This window comes from Callorhinchus milii, unplaced genomic scaffold (genome assembly GCF_018977255.1).
Source record: "Callorhinchus milii isolate IMCB2004 unplaced genomic scaffold, IMCB_Cmil_1.0 Scaffold4, whole genome shotgun sequence".
Taxonomy (NCBI): domain Eukaryota; kingdom Metazoa; phylum Chordata; class Chondrichthyes; order Chimaeriformes; family Callorhinchidae; genus Callorhinchus; species Callorhinchus milii.
Window position 1 is genome coordinate 66,140,224 of NW_024704745.1, and position 14,655 is coordinate 66,154,878.

The window sequence follows — 14,655 nt, forward strand, 5'->3', positions numbered from 1 at the left end:
TTTAAAACTTCAAATATTTAGCAATGTAGTGTGTTACATGATGATGATGGTCTAAATATTGGGTGTTCTGCTTTTGTAACATGATTGTTTTTGAAGAGGCACAACTGATATATTTGCAGGTATTCTGTTATGATTTTGGCAATAAAGAGCTAGTGAATATCTGTATGCTAAAAAAGCTGAAGGAAGATATTCAGACAATACGGCCTTTGGCAATGGAATGTTCTTTGTCAGAAATCAAGTGAGTTTCAAACTCTGCAGTTGCAGATATTCTGTTTCAATGGATATTATTAAAACGCACTGAAATTTGTGAATATTTATTGAAATGTTACAGGAATATTTACAGTATTATCCAAGATGTCATGATTCTTTAATTGTTTTTTAAAAAATGTAATGCTTTAAATCTACTGGAGCTCCACGTGGTATAGAACCATATGTTGTATGAGCTTCCTGTACTTTTAATGTTAGATCCTTTGACAATCGTGGACTAATCACCTGCACGTGATACTTGTCACCTGCACAATGGATAACCTAAACGGTAACCACTAAACAAAAAGAATATTCTGCAGTAAAATGTTCTGTTCTTTGTTCTCCTCTACATGCAAGACATCCATCCAGGTGACCAGGAAATGCAAAGACCTTTCAACATTTTTTTTAAAAACAATTTTATTTTATTTCTTTGGACAATTGAGATAAGTTGAAATGATAATTAGACTTCTTTACCTTTGGGTGTCATGGATTATTTTGACTTAATTAATTGGAAAATTGATGAATGGTCACTCATCAGAATTTTTTTTATCTGTAATCTAATAAATGAGAGCCAGCACAAATTCCTAGGGGGTAGATCTTGTCTGACCAACCTCCAGACTTTTTTGAGGAGGGTAAGTAACAATTGAAACAATTTATCAGGTAGGGTCAATGAGACCAGGACACTGCACTGTATAAGAAGCAGCTTGATGCTGTATTGGGAGGATGATAGGGCCGGTATTTTGGAAGGAGGAGATTAAACATGACGAAGGGCCTTCTCATCCAAACCCCTCATATGATCTTATGATTGTATACAACCAAACTTTTAAGAAATTATTTCAACATTTTTTAAAAAATTTAAACTCCACTAGACGTAAAAATCCTTATAAAGAAGTTTTGTTTCTGGCAACCTGTGCCAGGCAAATGGTTCTAAATATGCAAATGGTTCTAAATATGACTGTTACAATATTATGATCATTACTTCTCTAACAATTGTTTTAGGCCAGCTGGAGGAAGTTCAAAGTGGGCAGCAACATCATGTGACTTTCTGAAAGAAATTCTGGTCGATGCATCAGTGGTTATTGATATTGAGGTGTGTTTACTGAAAAGCAAGATAGTAATTTAAAGGCCAAAAGAGAAATATTTTTGGTTTGAAATGAGGAGATCAGTGAATTTAAACAGCATTCACTTATTGCTTTGAGAATCTCAATCCACGACTGTTTGTGGGACACTGCTGTGTGCAATTGACTGCTACGCTTCACCCAAAAAATATACAGTCAATTCACTTCACAGTGTATTCTGTGAAGCCCTTTGAGACGTCTCAAACACATAAGGTGCTATATCAAATGCAAGGATTATTTTTTATTGTAATCTTCACCTTTTTCATTTCTAAATCTTTCAAAAGTACTTTCTCATAAGTATAGTAAGTGATGGATTGATTAATGGATTGATTTGATTTGGTCATACCTTTCTATCTGCATTTTTGTTGAATGTCTTCGCATTCTTTCATTTTGGTCTATGGTGTGATCCAGCTCAAATCTACATTTTTCATACTTCTCATAATCCTTTTTTCTATAATAATCTTTACATTTTTATATTGTGCCTTATGTTGTAACACATCAAACTACTTCACAGGATTTTACTTTAAAGTGTAGTGACTTTTTGTAGGTTAACACAGTGATTAATTTGTGCACAACAATGTCTCACAAACAGCCATTAAGTGAATTCCCAATTTTATCATGGGATTGTTAACCAGGACACCTGGTGTAACTCCATTCTCTTTGAATAGATCCATCGCATCTTTCACATCCACCTGAACAAGCAAACAGAACCTTGGCAGCTCCCACATTGCAGTGCTCCCAGCACCGCAATGAAGTGTTTTGACCATACTGAGCTCAAAGTCCTGATGGAAGGATCTCACAGCCTTCTGGCTCAGGGAAAATTGCTACCAACTGAGCCAAGCTTGACACCTGCATTGGAGCAGAATTCTCATGAATTGTCATAATTTTCTTGTGGTCGCTGGCAGGATTTGGATCTTTTGCCAGTGTTAAAAAAAAATCTGAGACTCCTTGATTTTAAGATGTATTTCCTGGATTTCAAAGAGTGGTTAGTCTATTGACAGAAATGTACTGTTTTCTGATTTGGAATATCAGGTTGACAGAATTCCAATGAACCCAAGCTGACACAACAAATAGTCTGATTAGGGCTTTAAAGATTTTAGTCATCTATATGTTAATCTGAATGTTTTTGTTTAAAAACTTGCAGGAAACATCTTCCAATTGCCCACACCTTGTGAAGCTGTATTGCAAGGATGAAATTGGACAGTTTATCAACATAGCGCAGTATTTGATCAAGAAAGGTTTGGCTCTGCCTCATAAAATGTAATTGATACTTTTTTCACATATTAACTTTTGGAGAGGAAATTGTGCGTAAACCTAAAAAAAAAACTGCTTGATTTGTGAGTTACAGATTAGCTGGAATTTTGTAAAGTATCTAAAAATTACTGGACAGTGAAGGGTTTGCACCTGAGCTGGGGTTGGAGTCAAGAGGGGTGGTGGCAGGGGGAAGATGATCAAAGACACAATCAAAGAGGAAGGTCTTGAGACAGACCTTGAAGGGGACGAGGGAAGGGGAGAGGCAGAGAAGCTCCAGGATTGCGTTCCAGAGTGTGGGGACAGAAAGGCTGAAGGGCTGACCTACGATGGTGGAGCAGGCAGGGCGGGGAGCATGGAGCAGGCCAGTGCCTGTCGAGTGGAGACAGGTTAGTGAAGATTTAGTAGGTCACAGAAGTAGGGAGGAGCAAGACATGGTGAGCCTTGATCTTCTGGAGGATGGTGAGCCAGGGAAGCTAGGTGAGAATGGGGTGATCGTCCCATGAAGGAGAAGACACAAGCTACAGAGTATTGTGGTGGAGAAGAGCTGAATTAATTTTAGTAGACTCAATTTAAGTACTATAGTCATAACAACAAGTACAGCAGAAAGTAGAAAGTATATTACCTGTACTCGAGCTGGGGGTTGGATTCGGGATTGGTGGGAGGATGACTGAACGTGAGGTCAGGGTTTTGAGATGGACCTTGAAGGAAGTGAAAGAACTCTGGGATGATGTTCCAGAGGGTGAGGCAGAAAGGCTGAAGGCCTAACTGCCAATTGTGGGGCAGACAGGGCGGGGGAAGGTGAAGCAGGCCGGTGGGGAATGAGGAGCCGGGCAAGATGATAGGCTCACGGAGATTGGTGTGGGAGAGGACACGAGCTGCAGAGTTCTGAATTGTCTGTAGCTTATAGAGGGAAGAGTTGGGAAGTGAACAGAGAGTTTAGCGTAGTCAAGCTTGAATGTGACAAAAGCATGAATAAGGGTCTTGGCAGCCCAAGGGGAGAGTTAGTGGCGGAGGTATGCAATATTGTGGAGGTGGGGGAAAGTTGAATGGGTCAAAGGTTCAAACTATGGCCCAAAAGTTTAGAGCTGTGCACTAATTTGAAACCTGGAGCTTTGATGGGTTACTCTTGCTTACTCCAAGTCCAACTACATTGGATACAACTGCATTGGATGCCACTGTGGTAAAGACTGATATGAAACAACTACTATTAGACCAGGCACCTGAAATTGATGGGCCGTCTGCAGCCAATCATCAAGAATGTTTAGAATTTAAAAAGGTGTACAAGCCTCCAGTCTTACCCAACGTGAACATCTTTGAAGTTGAAGTAACTGGTGTTGGTGATGATGGAGTCATCTATGGAATCAGAAAATCCTTGCGTAAGTTGTGTTCAAGTCAAATTGAATCCATGCAAGTATTAACTTGTGCCTGTCTTTAGATATGATCGATGTATTGAGTTAAATTCTTGGTAGTTGTAATTATTTCACTTATAAATAAGAAAGTTGATCCACTGGAGAAATATAACAGGGACACTTTCCTTAAAGAATTAACATTTCAGCCAGAGAATCAGTCCTGTAGCTCAGTGGTTAGAGCACTCGCCTTGCAAGCGAGATACCTGGATTCAATTCCAGGCAGAGCGAAACCTTGAGCAAGTTTCCTTGCTCCACACGCCTAATAATAATACCTCCAAAAACAAAACAATTGGTCATTTTCAATCCACGACTGTCTGTGGGACACTGCTGTGCGCAATTGGCTGCTGCGTTTCACCCACAAATATACAGTCAATTCACTTCACAGCATATTCTGTGAAGCGCTTTGAGACGTCTAGAAGACGTGAAAAGAGCTATATCAAATGCAAGCTTATTATTATGACTCGGCTTAATGCTAGAGTTTTTCTTCTAAAAATGTACAGGAAGCTTTCCTGTGTGTTCTTCCAGACATCCAAGGTAGCTGACTCAGGCTTGGGACCAGAAACTTCTGGCTTTTGAGTCCTGAAAGATCCATTCAGAACACAGAAGCTGTTTGAGTTTATTAGATCATGGCAAGTCTTTTAATCTTGTTTCTCTGCCTCTTCTCCACACCCCTTAATACTCATATTTCCAGAATATAACAACAACAACTTGGATTTATATAGCACCCTCCATGCCGGACGGCGTCTCAGACAATAACGCTCATATCTTATCTAGTTCTCTTCCCCCTCCCACTTCCCCCATTCCTTTAAATATCCCAATTGATTCTCTCTGCAGCCTTCTGTGATAGTGAATTCTACAAACCCTGTGAAGAAATTGTTCAGATGTCCCTTCACTCCAACAACAACTTGCATTTATATACTGAAAGGGCAAGGCAAAGGCACTCCGGAATGGAGTTTCAGAGGGTGGGTGCAAAAAAGGTTGAAGGCCTAACTGCCGATGGTGGGGCAGGCAGCTTGTGGTGGAAAGGGTTGGGAAATCCAACGAGAGGAGAGTTGGCATAGTCAAGCCAGGAGGCGATGAAAGAATGGATAAGGATCTCAGCGGCCCGAGGGGAGAGGTAGTCGTGGAGGAAAGTAATGTTGTGGAGGTAGTGGAAAGCGAATGGAACAAGTGCAGCAGTGCTACTGGAATCGTGGGTGGAGGCAGAGAGATAGTTAGGTGTCATCTGTATACATGTGGAAGTTTATCCCAGGCTTGTGGATGACATCACCAAGTGAAGCATGTACATGTGAAAGAGAGGACCAAGGATAGAGCCCCGAGGAACGCCACACGTGACAGTGTGGGGGCCTGAGCCTGAAGAGAAGCCGTTAGCAGACACAAAGTGAAAACAACAGGAAAGGTAAGAGTGAAACCAGGCAAGGACAGAATCGTGAAGCTGGAGCTGACAGGAAAGACTGTGGGGAAGAATAGAGTGGTCGAAGGTAGCAGAGAGATCAAGAAGAATGAGAAGGCAGAGGGTCCTGGGCACAGATAGACAGAATGTCATTTGTGACTGACCAGGGCAGTCTGAAGTGAACAGGATGGAAACCAGATTGGAGGGGTTCCTGAAGGGAGTACCCGGACAGGAAAGAACAACCCTGGCAAGTAACCACCCATTTGTCTGCAGATTGAAATGGACTTCAAGAATGATATGGTGGAATAACGTACAGACTAATGCATATTTATCAACAAGGAATGTTTTGAGACATTAATTCATTTCAGCTCAGATCTTCTGTTTGGTTTTGCACCCTTCAAATCCCCTAAATTTGTTGCTGCTTTTCAAAACTCAGTCTACAACAACAAAAACAACCAACAGCTTAAATAATAAATAATAAAATCCTTGCATTTGACATAGCGCTTTGCTCGTCTTCTAGATGTCTCAACTTACATTTGTATAGCACCTTTCCTGTTGGGAGGATGTCCCAAGGCGTTGGATAGTCAGGGATTTGGACCCAATTAGAAGGGATAATAAATACATTAATTTTATTAAGTTAAGAATCGTTTGCCTTATACAATATTTCTACACAATGGATTTTATTTGTGAAAGTTTCCTTTCTGATCACTGTAGCCTCTTACTGAGGCTATTATTGTTGTCTTGATGAGAAAATGTATTGAAACTTCTAGGAGGAGGAACAACCAGAAGAAATTGTTTTACAGTGACATCGCTTGCAAGCTAATTGGTGATGGCATTCAAACAGTTTACAGAATTACACTGTATTGTTTGCCAAGTGTCTCTATGAAGGATGTGACCATTTTTTAAAAACAAATGCACGTTGATAAGTGTTTCTAACATTTATGTCCTGTTCTGTGTGATGTTTAATATAGAAGAAGAATTCACCATGTTAACCAGCGCTATCCAAGCCAGTTTTAAAATCCTGCCACTTCTAAAACCCTATTGCTATAGCAAAGGAGAAGGCTGCGTTGTTAAAGGTTCTGATACCCTCTGGTACAGAGGAAAGATTTTGGAAGTAATTGGGGTATGTGTTAAGGTAAGAATAGGTACAGTTTTTTTGTATCTAAACTACCCTACAATCAATTTGGATAGCAGAATTTTGAAAATCCAGTATATAAAACTAAAATTAATGTTTGAAATTCCGTCCTGAAACTTACAAGTTTTGTTTTGCCCATGGCTTCCCAATATTGATTATTCTTTTGCCAAACATTGGGGATTCCTAAAATATTAGGAGTCCATTGGAATTGTTAAAAAAATGGTACAATGGTAGGTAGAAAATATATATAAAAGTTAGCAGTTGTATATGTTAATACTATACTCAAGTTGTAATTGGCACGGACCTTGCATCGAATTTCCATGTGTAGGTGTGATGCATAGATTTCTCAGTTTGGTTTGATGATGGTTTTCTGCATGTATCAACAACAACGAAATTACATTTGTAAAGCGCCTTTCACGTCGGAAGGACGTCCCAAGGTGCTGGCTGACACCCGGCTGACCAAAAAAAGTTAACTTTTTTTGATGAGCTTTACCATTTGGAGACACTAACTTTTTAATATTAATAATAATACTTGCATTTGATATAGCGCCTTATTACGTCTTCAAGACTTCTCAAAGCGATTTGCAGAATATGCTGTAAAGTGAATTGACGCAATCACAATCTAACATTCTTGGTGCAATTTAACATAAGCACTGACTGCTTTTTGTTTCACTCAGGAGGGCAATACAGGAATGAGATTATTTTGTGGTGCATGGTCAGTGTTAATATGGTATGATTTTTCATTATCAGGAAATTTAGCAACGATGTTACCAATTTTAGATGCTGCCAGTAAGGACTGTACAATAGGATTGTTTATAGGCGCAATGTGATATTTTGCATTAGTGATATTCAACGAGACCAACTGTTTTTTATTCATGAAAACATTATGCTGTAATGTAGAATATTGAAACTGAGGAGACACTCATACAAGATAGGTAGCCTTACAGAGCAAAGTGTAAACGTTGTCCATATTTGTCTTTTTAAAAAAAGATTTACTGTTCTAAATGTGTTAAAGTGCAGTCTGTCAGAAGCACGTTTGTTTTTTCTTTTTTGATGCTAGGTGTACTATGTAGACAATGGATACATTGAAACTATCCCACATGTTCATGTTTATCCAATGGTCATGTATCCTGAGATACCAGAGCTTTGTCTACCATTTCAGCTTTATGGAGTGGAGCCTGTAAGTATTTACAGTTTGTTAGTTGAAAGTGTTTCTGGCTTTAAAAGTTATCTTGGTCCATGTTTTATAAACAACTAATTATGCAAAATCAATGATGTGCGTTGAATAACATTTGTTTATTTAATAATAATAGACCTCACATAACGTATTCTAATGTGAGGTCATTTTAGTCTTTTATGGATTCATTAAGCCATCTTTATATAGGATATAAACTGAAGCCTTAATTTTCCGCAGGCCTCTTGTAAAAATATCATTCCGATCTTGCCCTTTCCTTTTAAAAACAAATTGAGTCTGCAAAACAATTATTTTTGGACTAAATGGTCATCTTCTCCTACAGAATGCTAACTGTTCTGGAGGCCAAAGTGTTTAGATGGGGTTTGGGTGGGAGTGGGGGGGAACTGTCCTACAAGGATCTGTTTTTTCAATGGGTGATGTCATGTAATGAGTTGGGGGGTCCAAAAAACGCATTTAAAATGTCTTAAAATGTGAATGTGAAATTTAATATTTATGTTTGCCATAATTCCACAATGTTGGATATTGGTTATATTGTGTTATAAATTATTTTTATATAAATATATTCTACACATGTCTCTTTGCAGGTAGGAAATAAATGGCAGGAGGATGCTGTTGATTTGTTAAGAGAATTACTACTTCAAAGAAATTTGGAGGTGGAGATTATGGTAATTGTCTGATTCCAAGACCTAATATATTTATTGATTAAAACTAAAGTTCTCCAACAAGCTAGTACACGTCGTTTTGTACTATTAAAGTAACGCAGTGTTTAATATAACAGTTAAAACAGTATTCAAAAGAACTATAAAATCAACAATGCTGCAGAATGTAAACTGGATTAAAGGAGAATTGTTAGTTTGTTAAAGATAGCACCTAGCTGAGATTTTATCTTGCTTCTCTCTATGAGAAAGATGAGTTGTGTACTAAACAAATAGTTTTTGTTAAACATTAGATAGATATTTGGGGAGGACAAATTTGCAGGGCTATGGGGAGAGAGCGGGGGAGTGGGATTCATTTGGACAGCTCTTTCAAAGAGCCAGTACGGCACCCTGACCTACCCATATTTTTGGTAGGTCAGGGTATTAACGGATATGGGGAGAAAGCGGGAAATTGGAATTGAAAGGATTAGTTGAGGTACAGATCAGCCATGACCTAATTGAATGGCGGAACAGGCTTGAAGGACTGAATGGCCTCCTCCTGTTCCTATGTGGACACAATGGGCTGAATGCCCTCCTTCTGTGCTGTATATTAATAATAACTCTTGCATTTGATATAGTGCTTTTCACGTCTTCTAGACGTCTCAAAGCGCTTCACAGAATATGCTGTAAAGTGAATTGACCGTATATTTGTGGGCGAAACGCGGCAGCCAATTGCGCACAGTAGAATTCTATGAATGACACAAGGCTCCTCCAGAATGGACGGTTAGTTCAGTTGTGAGTTTTTAGATATTTTGTGAAGTGGCACTAAGCAGATTGCTCCCATTGAGGAAGGGAAAATCAAGGGAGTGTAATAACTCTGAACTGCTGCATCAAACTGCATGAGTAGAATACCATTTCTTGTTCACTCCCTGAACTGCACAATATGTATGGCCCATGGAGACCACAAAGAGAGATGGGGAACAAACACTCAACAAATTACCCTTTTCATTTTACTTTTACATCTCAACTGGTGAAAATTATGATGCAAGCAAAATTAAGAACAAAATCTTCATAAATGATCTGGAGGTAGGAGTCACAAGCACAGTGGTTAAATTTGCAAATGACACAAAGTTTATGAAAACGGTAGACTGCAAAGGATATGTTACAGGAGGACTTGAACATACTTGGGATTTGGGCAGATTAATGGCAGATGAAATTCAATGTAGAAAAAGTGCTTCACACGGGGACAAATAAATCCAGGAAGGGACTATTATGAAGAAAATAATCTGTATGGAAATTTAAAAGGACCCGGGGATCCTGATGGACAATAAATTGAAGCTATCACAACAGTGATCGGTAGCAGTGAGTAAGGCAAACCAGATGCTGGGCTGTATTAAAAGGGCAATATTGAGTCGAATTAGTGGGGTAATCCTGCCAGTTTATAAATCACTGGTGTGACTGCACTTGAAATACTGTCACCATAATATAAAAAGGATATTGCAGTGATTGAGAGGATACAGAGGAGGGCAACCAAATGATTGAGGGATTGGAGGGACTGGACTCCTAGGTGTGATTAGTTCATGTTCACACAGAAGGTTGTGAGGGCCGATATGATTATGGTATTTAAGATTCAGAAGGGACTAGATAATGTAGACCATGATAAGGTGTTTTTTCTTGAACTGAACAGTAAAACTCAAGGACACGGCCTGCGATTGAAGAGGGGAAATTCAGAACAAATGAGCGAGTAGTAAACTTATGGAACAGGCACCCTAGGGAGATGGTGGAAGATAAAGTGTTGTTTGTTTCAAGAACAAATTCGATAGGTTTCTGCTAGAAAATAATATCTCGGGATAAAGCATAGTTTGGGACACGACAAATCAAGTGACTGCCAGGAAGGTGGAAGGCGAACTAGATGGATCTTGGTCTTCTTTCACCTAGCAAATTCTTATGTATGTTCCAAGAATGTTTATTCAGTTTCATAGAGTATATATGGTAATGCTAAAGGATGGTATTGTTCTCCCAAAACAATTTGTGGCATATAATTTGTTATTGTGCCCAGTCAGAAATTATTTGATAATTAAGAGGTTTCTGATTCTATTGGTTATTTAAGTGGGAATCATAAAAATGTGAGTAACAAACTTTATATTTGCCACAAATGGTTAGAACAGAATTTGGCTCAGTAAATTATTTTGATAAGTATCCAATAAAGACAAACTGTATTCCTTCAATCTTACCTGTTGTATGTAAAACTTCAATATGTACTAAACAACTAGGATCCACCTGAAAGTTCTACACACACATTGGTGGCTGATCTTCACTTTGATGGAATGTCTGTGGCCTATTTTATGGTTCATCATAAACATGCTGTTCAAATTGAGAAAACTTCAATAATCACTAAGGTAAGACTAAGATGTTAGCCAGATACAAGTATAAAAGCAGGGACCTGTTAGTTAGTACTTTTGAAGTGTGCTTGAAATCATCTCGAAAGAATTGAATTTTGTATTTCTTGAGTACTCAATCCATTTAAGACAAATTCTTCATCAAATGGCTAATCTGTCCTTCTCATAAAGTAAACTTAAGAGAAAAGCCCATATGGCCCATAGAAATGTAACTCTGTAGTACATTAACTTTACATCATGGAATCTAGTTGTATATTGAATAACAGTAATTGTTTTTCTTGATTGGTAGATTCATCAAACTCTTGAGTAAAGAGTTTTTTTACCCCCAGATCTGTGCCCAGCGTTTTGATTTAGGTATTCTGGTCAATGTTCTCCCATCTTAGCTTTTATGTAAGAGATTGAGCTTGCCTTATCTTATACCTTTAATTATTTTACAAGCCTTTAGTCATTAATTCATCCATGTTCTGGAAGTTGTTTCTCACCTTAAAACTAATCAAGAAATACAACCTGGAAAGGCACACAGTTATTGATCAGCCTGAAAATAATGATATTTGACCTTTCTCGCATATTCTGTTTTTCAGAATTTCAGGACTGTTTTCTTCATTGTTTGGTGAATTTATTAAAGAAATTGTTAATTGAACAGAATTGTGAACAGTATGTTTTAAATGGTAAATAGCAGTGAGGCAAGCTGTTGCTTTTTTTTCACAGAGATTTTGTTCTGATTTAAATGATGGAGGAAATCTGCCTGAAGAATGCTGGAATATGACATTTGAGGTAAAAAAAAGGTGTAAAATGTTGAATTTTAGGCAACTGTGTTAATTTCTACATGTTTAATAATATAATAATCTTTGCATTTGATATAGCGCCTTATCACGTCTTCGAGACGTCTCGATGCGCTTCACAGAATATACTATAAAGTGAATTGACTGTATATTTTGTGGGCGAAACACGCCAGTCAATTGTGCACAGCAGTGTTCCACAAACAATTGTGGATTGAAGTGACCAATTTTTTTTAATGAATTATTACCCCTGGAAATGCGATCCACCAATCGACTAACAACCGGGTTCCTACTTACTGCTAGGTAAACAGAGGCACTTGAAGTAAGGAAACTTGCCCAACATTTCGCCCTGCCGCGAATCGAGCCCTTGTCTCTCACTTGCAAGCCGAGTGCTCACACCACTGAGTTACAGCACTCCACTTGGCATTTACTTTGGCGTTTCTTATGAATGGATATTCATAAACAAGTTGTTGCTTAATTTGCTGCTGTTTGTGATGAATTGTTTCCATTAGACTAAGGAACTCCTTACTTCACTCTTATCTTCCCTTCTACTGTTTTTGCATATTTTTCTAACTCAGATAACATACCTAACCATTCCTTGGCTTGTTTTGGGTTCTCTGCCATTTTATTTAGCATTTGGATAGTGTGTAGTTCTTTGACTAGGTTCTCAATTTACAAAACAAATTGTGGCTTGTGAGTTCAGAAATGTTTTAAATTCATGCCAATATGTAAAGCATTGATTCATTTGAATAATGCACCAGTCCACATTATAAATCCTAACTATACCAATCATCAGTGGTTTGGATTTCTTTTGCAATTGGCATTTAGAAGCCATGTCTGGCACAGTTGAAGCACAACTAGGGAATTGAGAATTGATGGAAACCATGAATTTGACTCACATTTGATAACTCTTTTAATAACAATAATTTGAATTTGATATATTACAATACATTAGAACATACAGCACAGTAACAGGCTATTCGGCCCAACTGGTCTACGCCGATGTTTATGCTCCACATGAGCTTCCTCCTGGCCTTCCTCAACTAAGCCTTCAAGAATAACCTTCTATTCCTTTCTCCCTCATGTAACTATCCCACTTTTCCTTAAATACATCTATGCTATAGCCCCTTATCACATCATTGAGATGTGCTTCTCAGAATATATTGTAAAGTGGATTGACTGTGTATTCTGTGGCCAAGGCAAAATGAGGCAAGCAAATGTGCACAGTAGGGTCCCACAAACAGTCGTGGATTTTTTTTTAGGAATTATTACCCCTGGAAAGTGAGCTGCCAATTGACTAACAATTGTTCCTATTTACTGCTAGGTAACAGGCATGTGGAGTAAGGGAACTTGCCTAAGGTTTTGCCCTGCCCGGGAATCGAACCTGGGTCCTTTCGTTTTTGCAGCAAGCTCGCTAACCATTATGCTACAGGACCCACTTTTGTATAATTATTGAAAATATGTTATACACACACACACACACAGAACACTGGTAACACACACAGATAGTAAGATGTCAAATCTGTATTACAGGGTTTAATATCACCTCGCTTTGAAACTCCTATCTTGCCAGGATATGATTATCCATTACTGCCTTTGCCTGGAAAGGTTTTCCCTGTAACTGTCAAGCACCTAGAAACTCCCAATTGGGTATGTATGTCTACATAAAGACACAAGTACATAGATTTGAAAGGTTTCTTGTGAATCTTGGGTCATGAAAGTATGAACTCATTGTGCTGCATATGATTCAGGCAGTCAACCAATATTAAATTCCTTAACCATCCTTCCACATGATTTTCCCCTTTGTCATGTTGTATACCAACAAATTACACTTGTATAGCGCCCTTCATGTCGGAAAGACGTCCCAGGGCGCTGGACAATCAGGGGTGTTGGACCCAAGCTGGGAATTGGGGTCAGAAGGAGAGGAGGGCAGAGAGATGGGGGTGGGAGGGTGGCCGCAGGTCTTCAGACGGGACTTGAAGAAGGTGGAAGGATTGAGGAATAGAGTTCCAGAGTCTGGGGCTGAAGATGCTGAATGCTGGACTGCCAATGGTGGGACGGGAAGTGCGGGGGACCTGAAGCAGGCCGGTGTCTGCCGGGGCCGAGGGAGCGAACTGGCTGATATGGGGTTAGGAGGTCGGCGAGGTATGGGGGAGCAAGACCGTGGAGGGCTTTGAAGGCACGAACAGGAGTTTTGTAATCGATTCTCTGAGGAATGGGGAGCCAGTGAAGCTGGAGCCTGGTGCAGGAATCTACAGCTTGTGGAGGGTAGAGTTGGGAAGTCCAGTAGTTGGTGTGGTCAAGCCGGGACATAATGAAAGCGTGGATCAGGGTCTCCCCTGCCTTCGGTGAGTGGCGGAGGCAGGCAATGCTGTGGAGGTTTGAAAAGGCGGAACGGGTCACGGAACGAATGTGGAGTATGAAGGATAGCTGAGGGTTAAAAAGGACACCGAGGTTTCCGATTGGATCGGTGAGGTGAAGAGTGAAGCCATGAATGGTGATAGTGTCAGCGACTGAGGTGAGGAGGTGCTGCTGGGAACCAAGCAGGAGGGCCTCTGTCTTGCCAACATTGAGCTGGAGGAAATTGGCTCTCGTCCAGGCTTGATGTCAGACAGAAAATTAGAAAGGACATCAATGGTCCTGGAGTTGAGGGTGGAAGCAGCGAGATAGAGTTGGGTGTCATACGCATACATGTGGAAATTGACCCCATGTCTGCGGATGACATCGCCAAGCGGGAGCATGTATAGGTTGAAGAGGAGGAGACCGAGGACAGAGCTCTAAAGGATGCCACCACACATGAAGTGCAGGCGGTGGGAAGGAAAGGTAGGATTGGAACTGGGCAAGAACAGAATCATTAGGGTTGAGGTAAAAGGAGAGGCAGTGGAGACGAATATAAAGGTACAAGAGTACTCACTCACACAACAACAAGATTACATTTGTATAGCGCCTTTCATGTCGGGAGGACGTCCCAAGGCACTGGACAGTGTACAGCATTTCAGACCCGAGCTGGGGTCATGGGGAGAAGGGAGGGGAGTGGAAGGGGGACCGATGGCATGGTCGAAGAGGGTCTTGAGGCAGGACTTGAAGGAGGC

At 39.8% G+C, this 14,655-nt stretch overlaps 1 protein-coding gene across 3 annotated transcripts in view; it reads left to right on the forward strand.

Moving 5' to 3' along the window:
• rnf17 (ring finger protein 17) overlaps nucleotides 1–14,655 on the forward strand; it is a 48,483-nt gene that overhangs the window by 29,034 nt on the left and 4,794 nt on the right. For 2 of the 3 annotated variants that reach the window (XM_007905602.2, XM_007905604.2), the window contains exons 26-35: nucleotides 120–238; nucleotides 1,246–1,336; nucleotides 2,509–2,624; nucleotides 3,759–3,994; nucleotides 6,392–6,555; nucleotides 7,616–7,735; nucleotides 8,335–8,415; nucleotides 10,659–10,784; nucleotides 11,493–11,558; nucleotides 13,097–13,213. In XM_007905602.2, the coding sequence (XP_007903793.2) occupies nucleotides 120–238; nucleotides 1,246–1,336; nucleotides 2,509–2,624; nucleotides 3,759–3,994; nucleotides 6,392–6,555; nucleotides 7,616–7,735; nucleotides 8,335–8,415; nucleotides 10,659–10,784; nucleotides 11,493–11,558; nucleotides 13,097–13,213 (1,236 nt within the window). The remainder of the gene's footprint in view (nucleotides 1–119; nucleotides 239–1,245; nucleotides 1,337–2,508; nucleotides 2,625–3,758; nucleotides 3,995–6,391; nucleotides 6,556–7,615; nucleotides 7,736–8,334; nucleotides 8,416–10,658; nucleotides 10,785–11,492; nucleotides 11,559–13,096; nucleotides 13,214–14,655) is intronic. The other variant, XM_007905603.2, reaches the window with a different exon arrangement.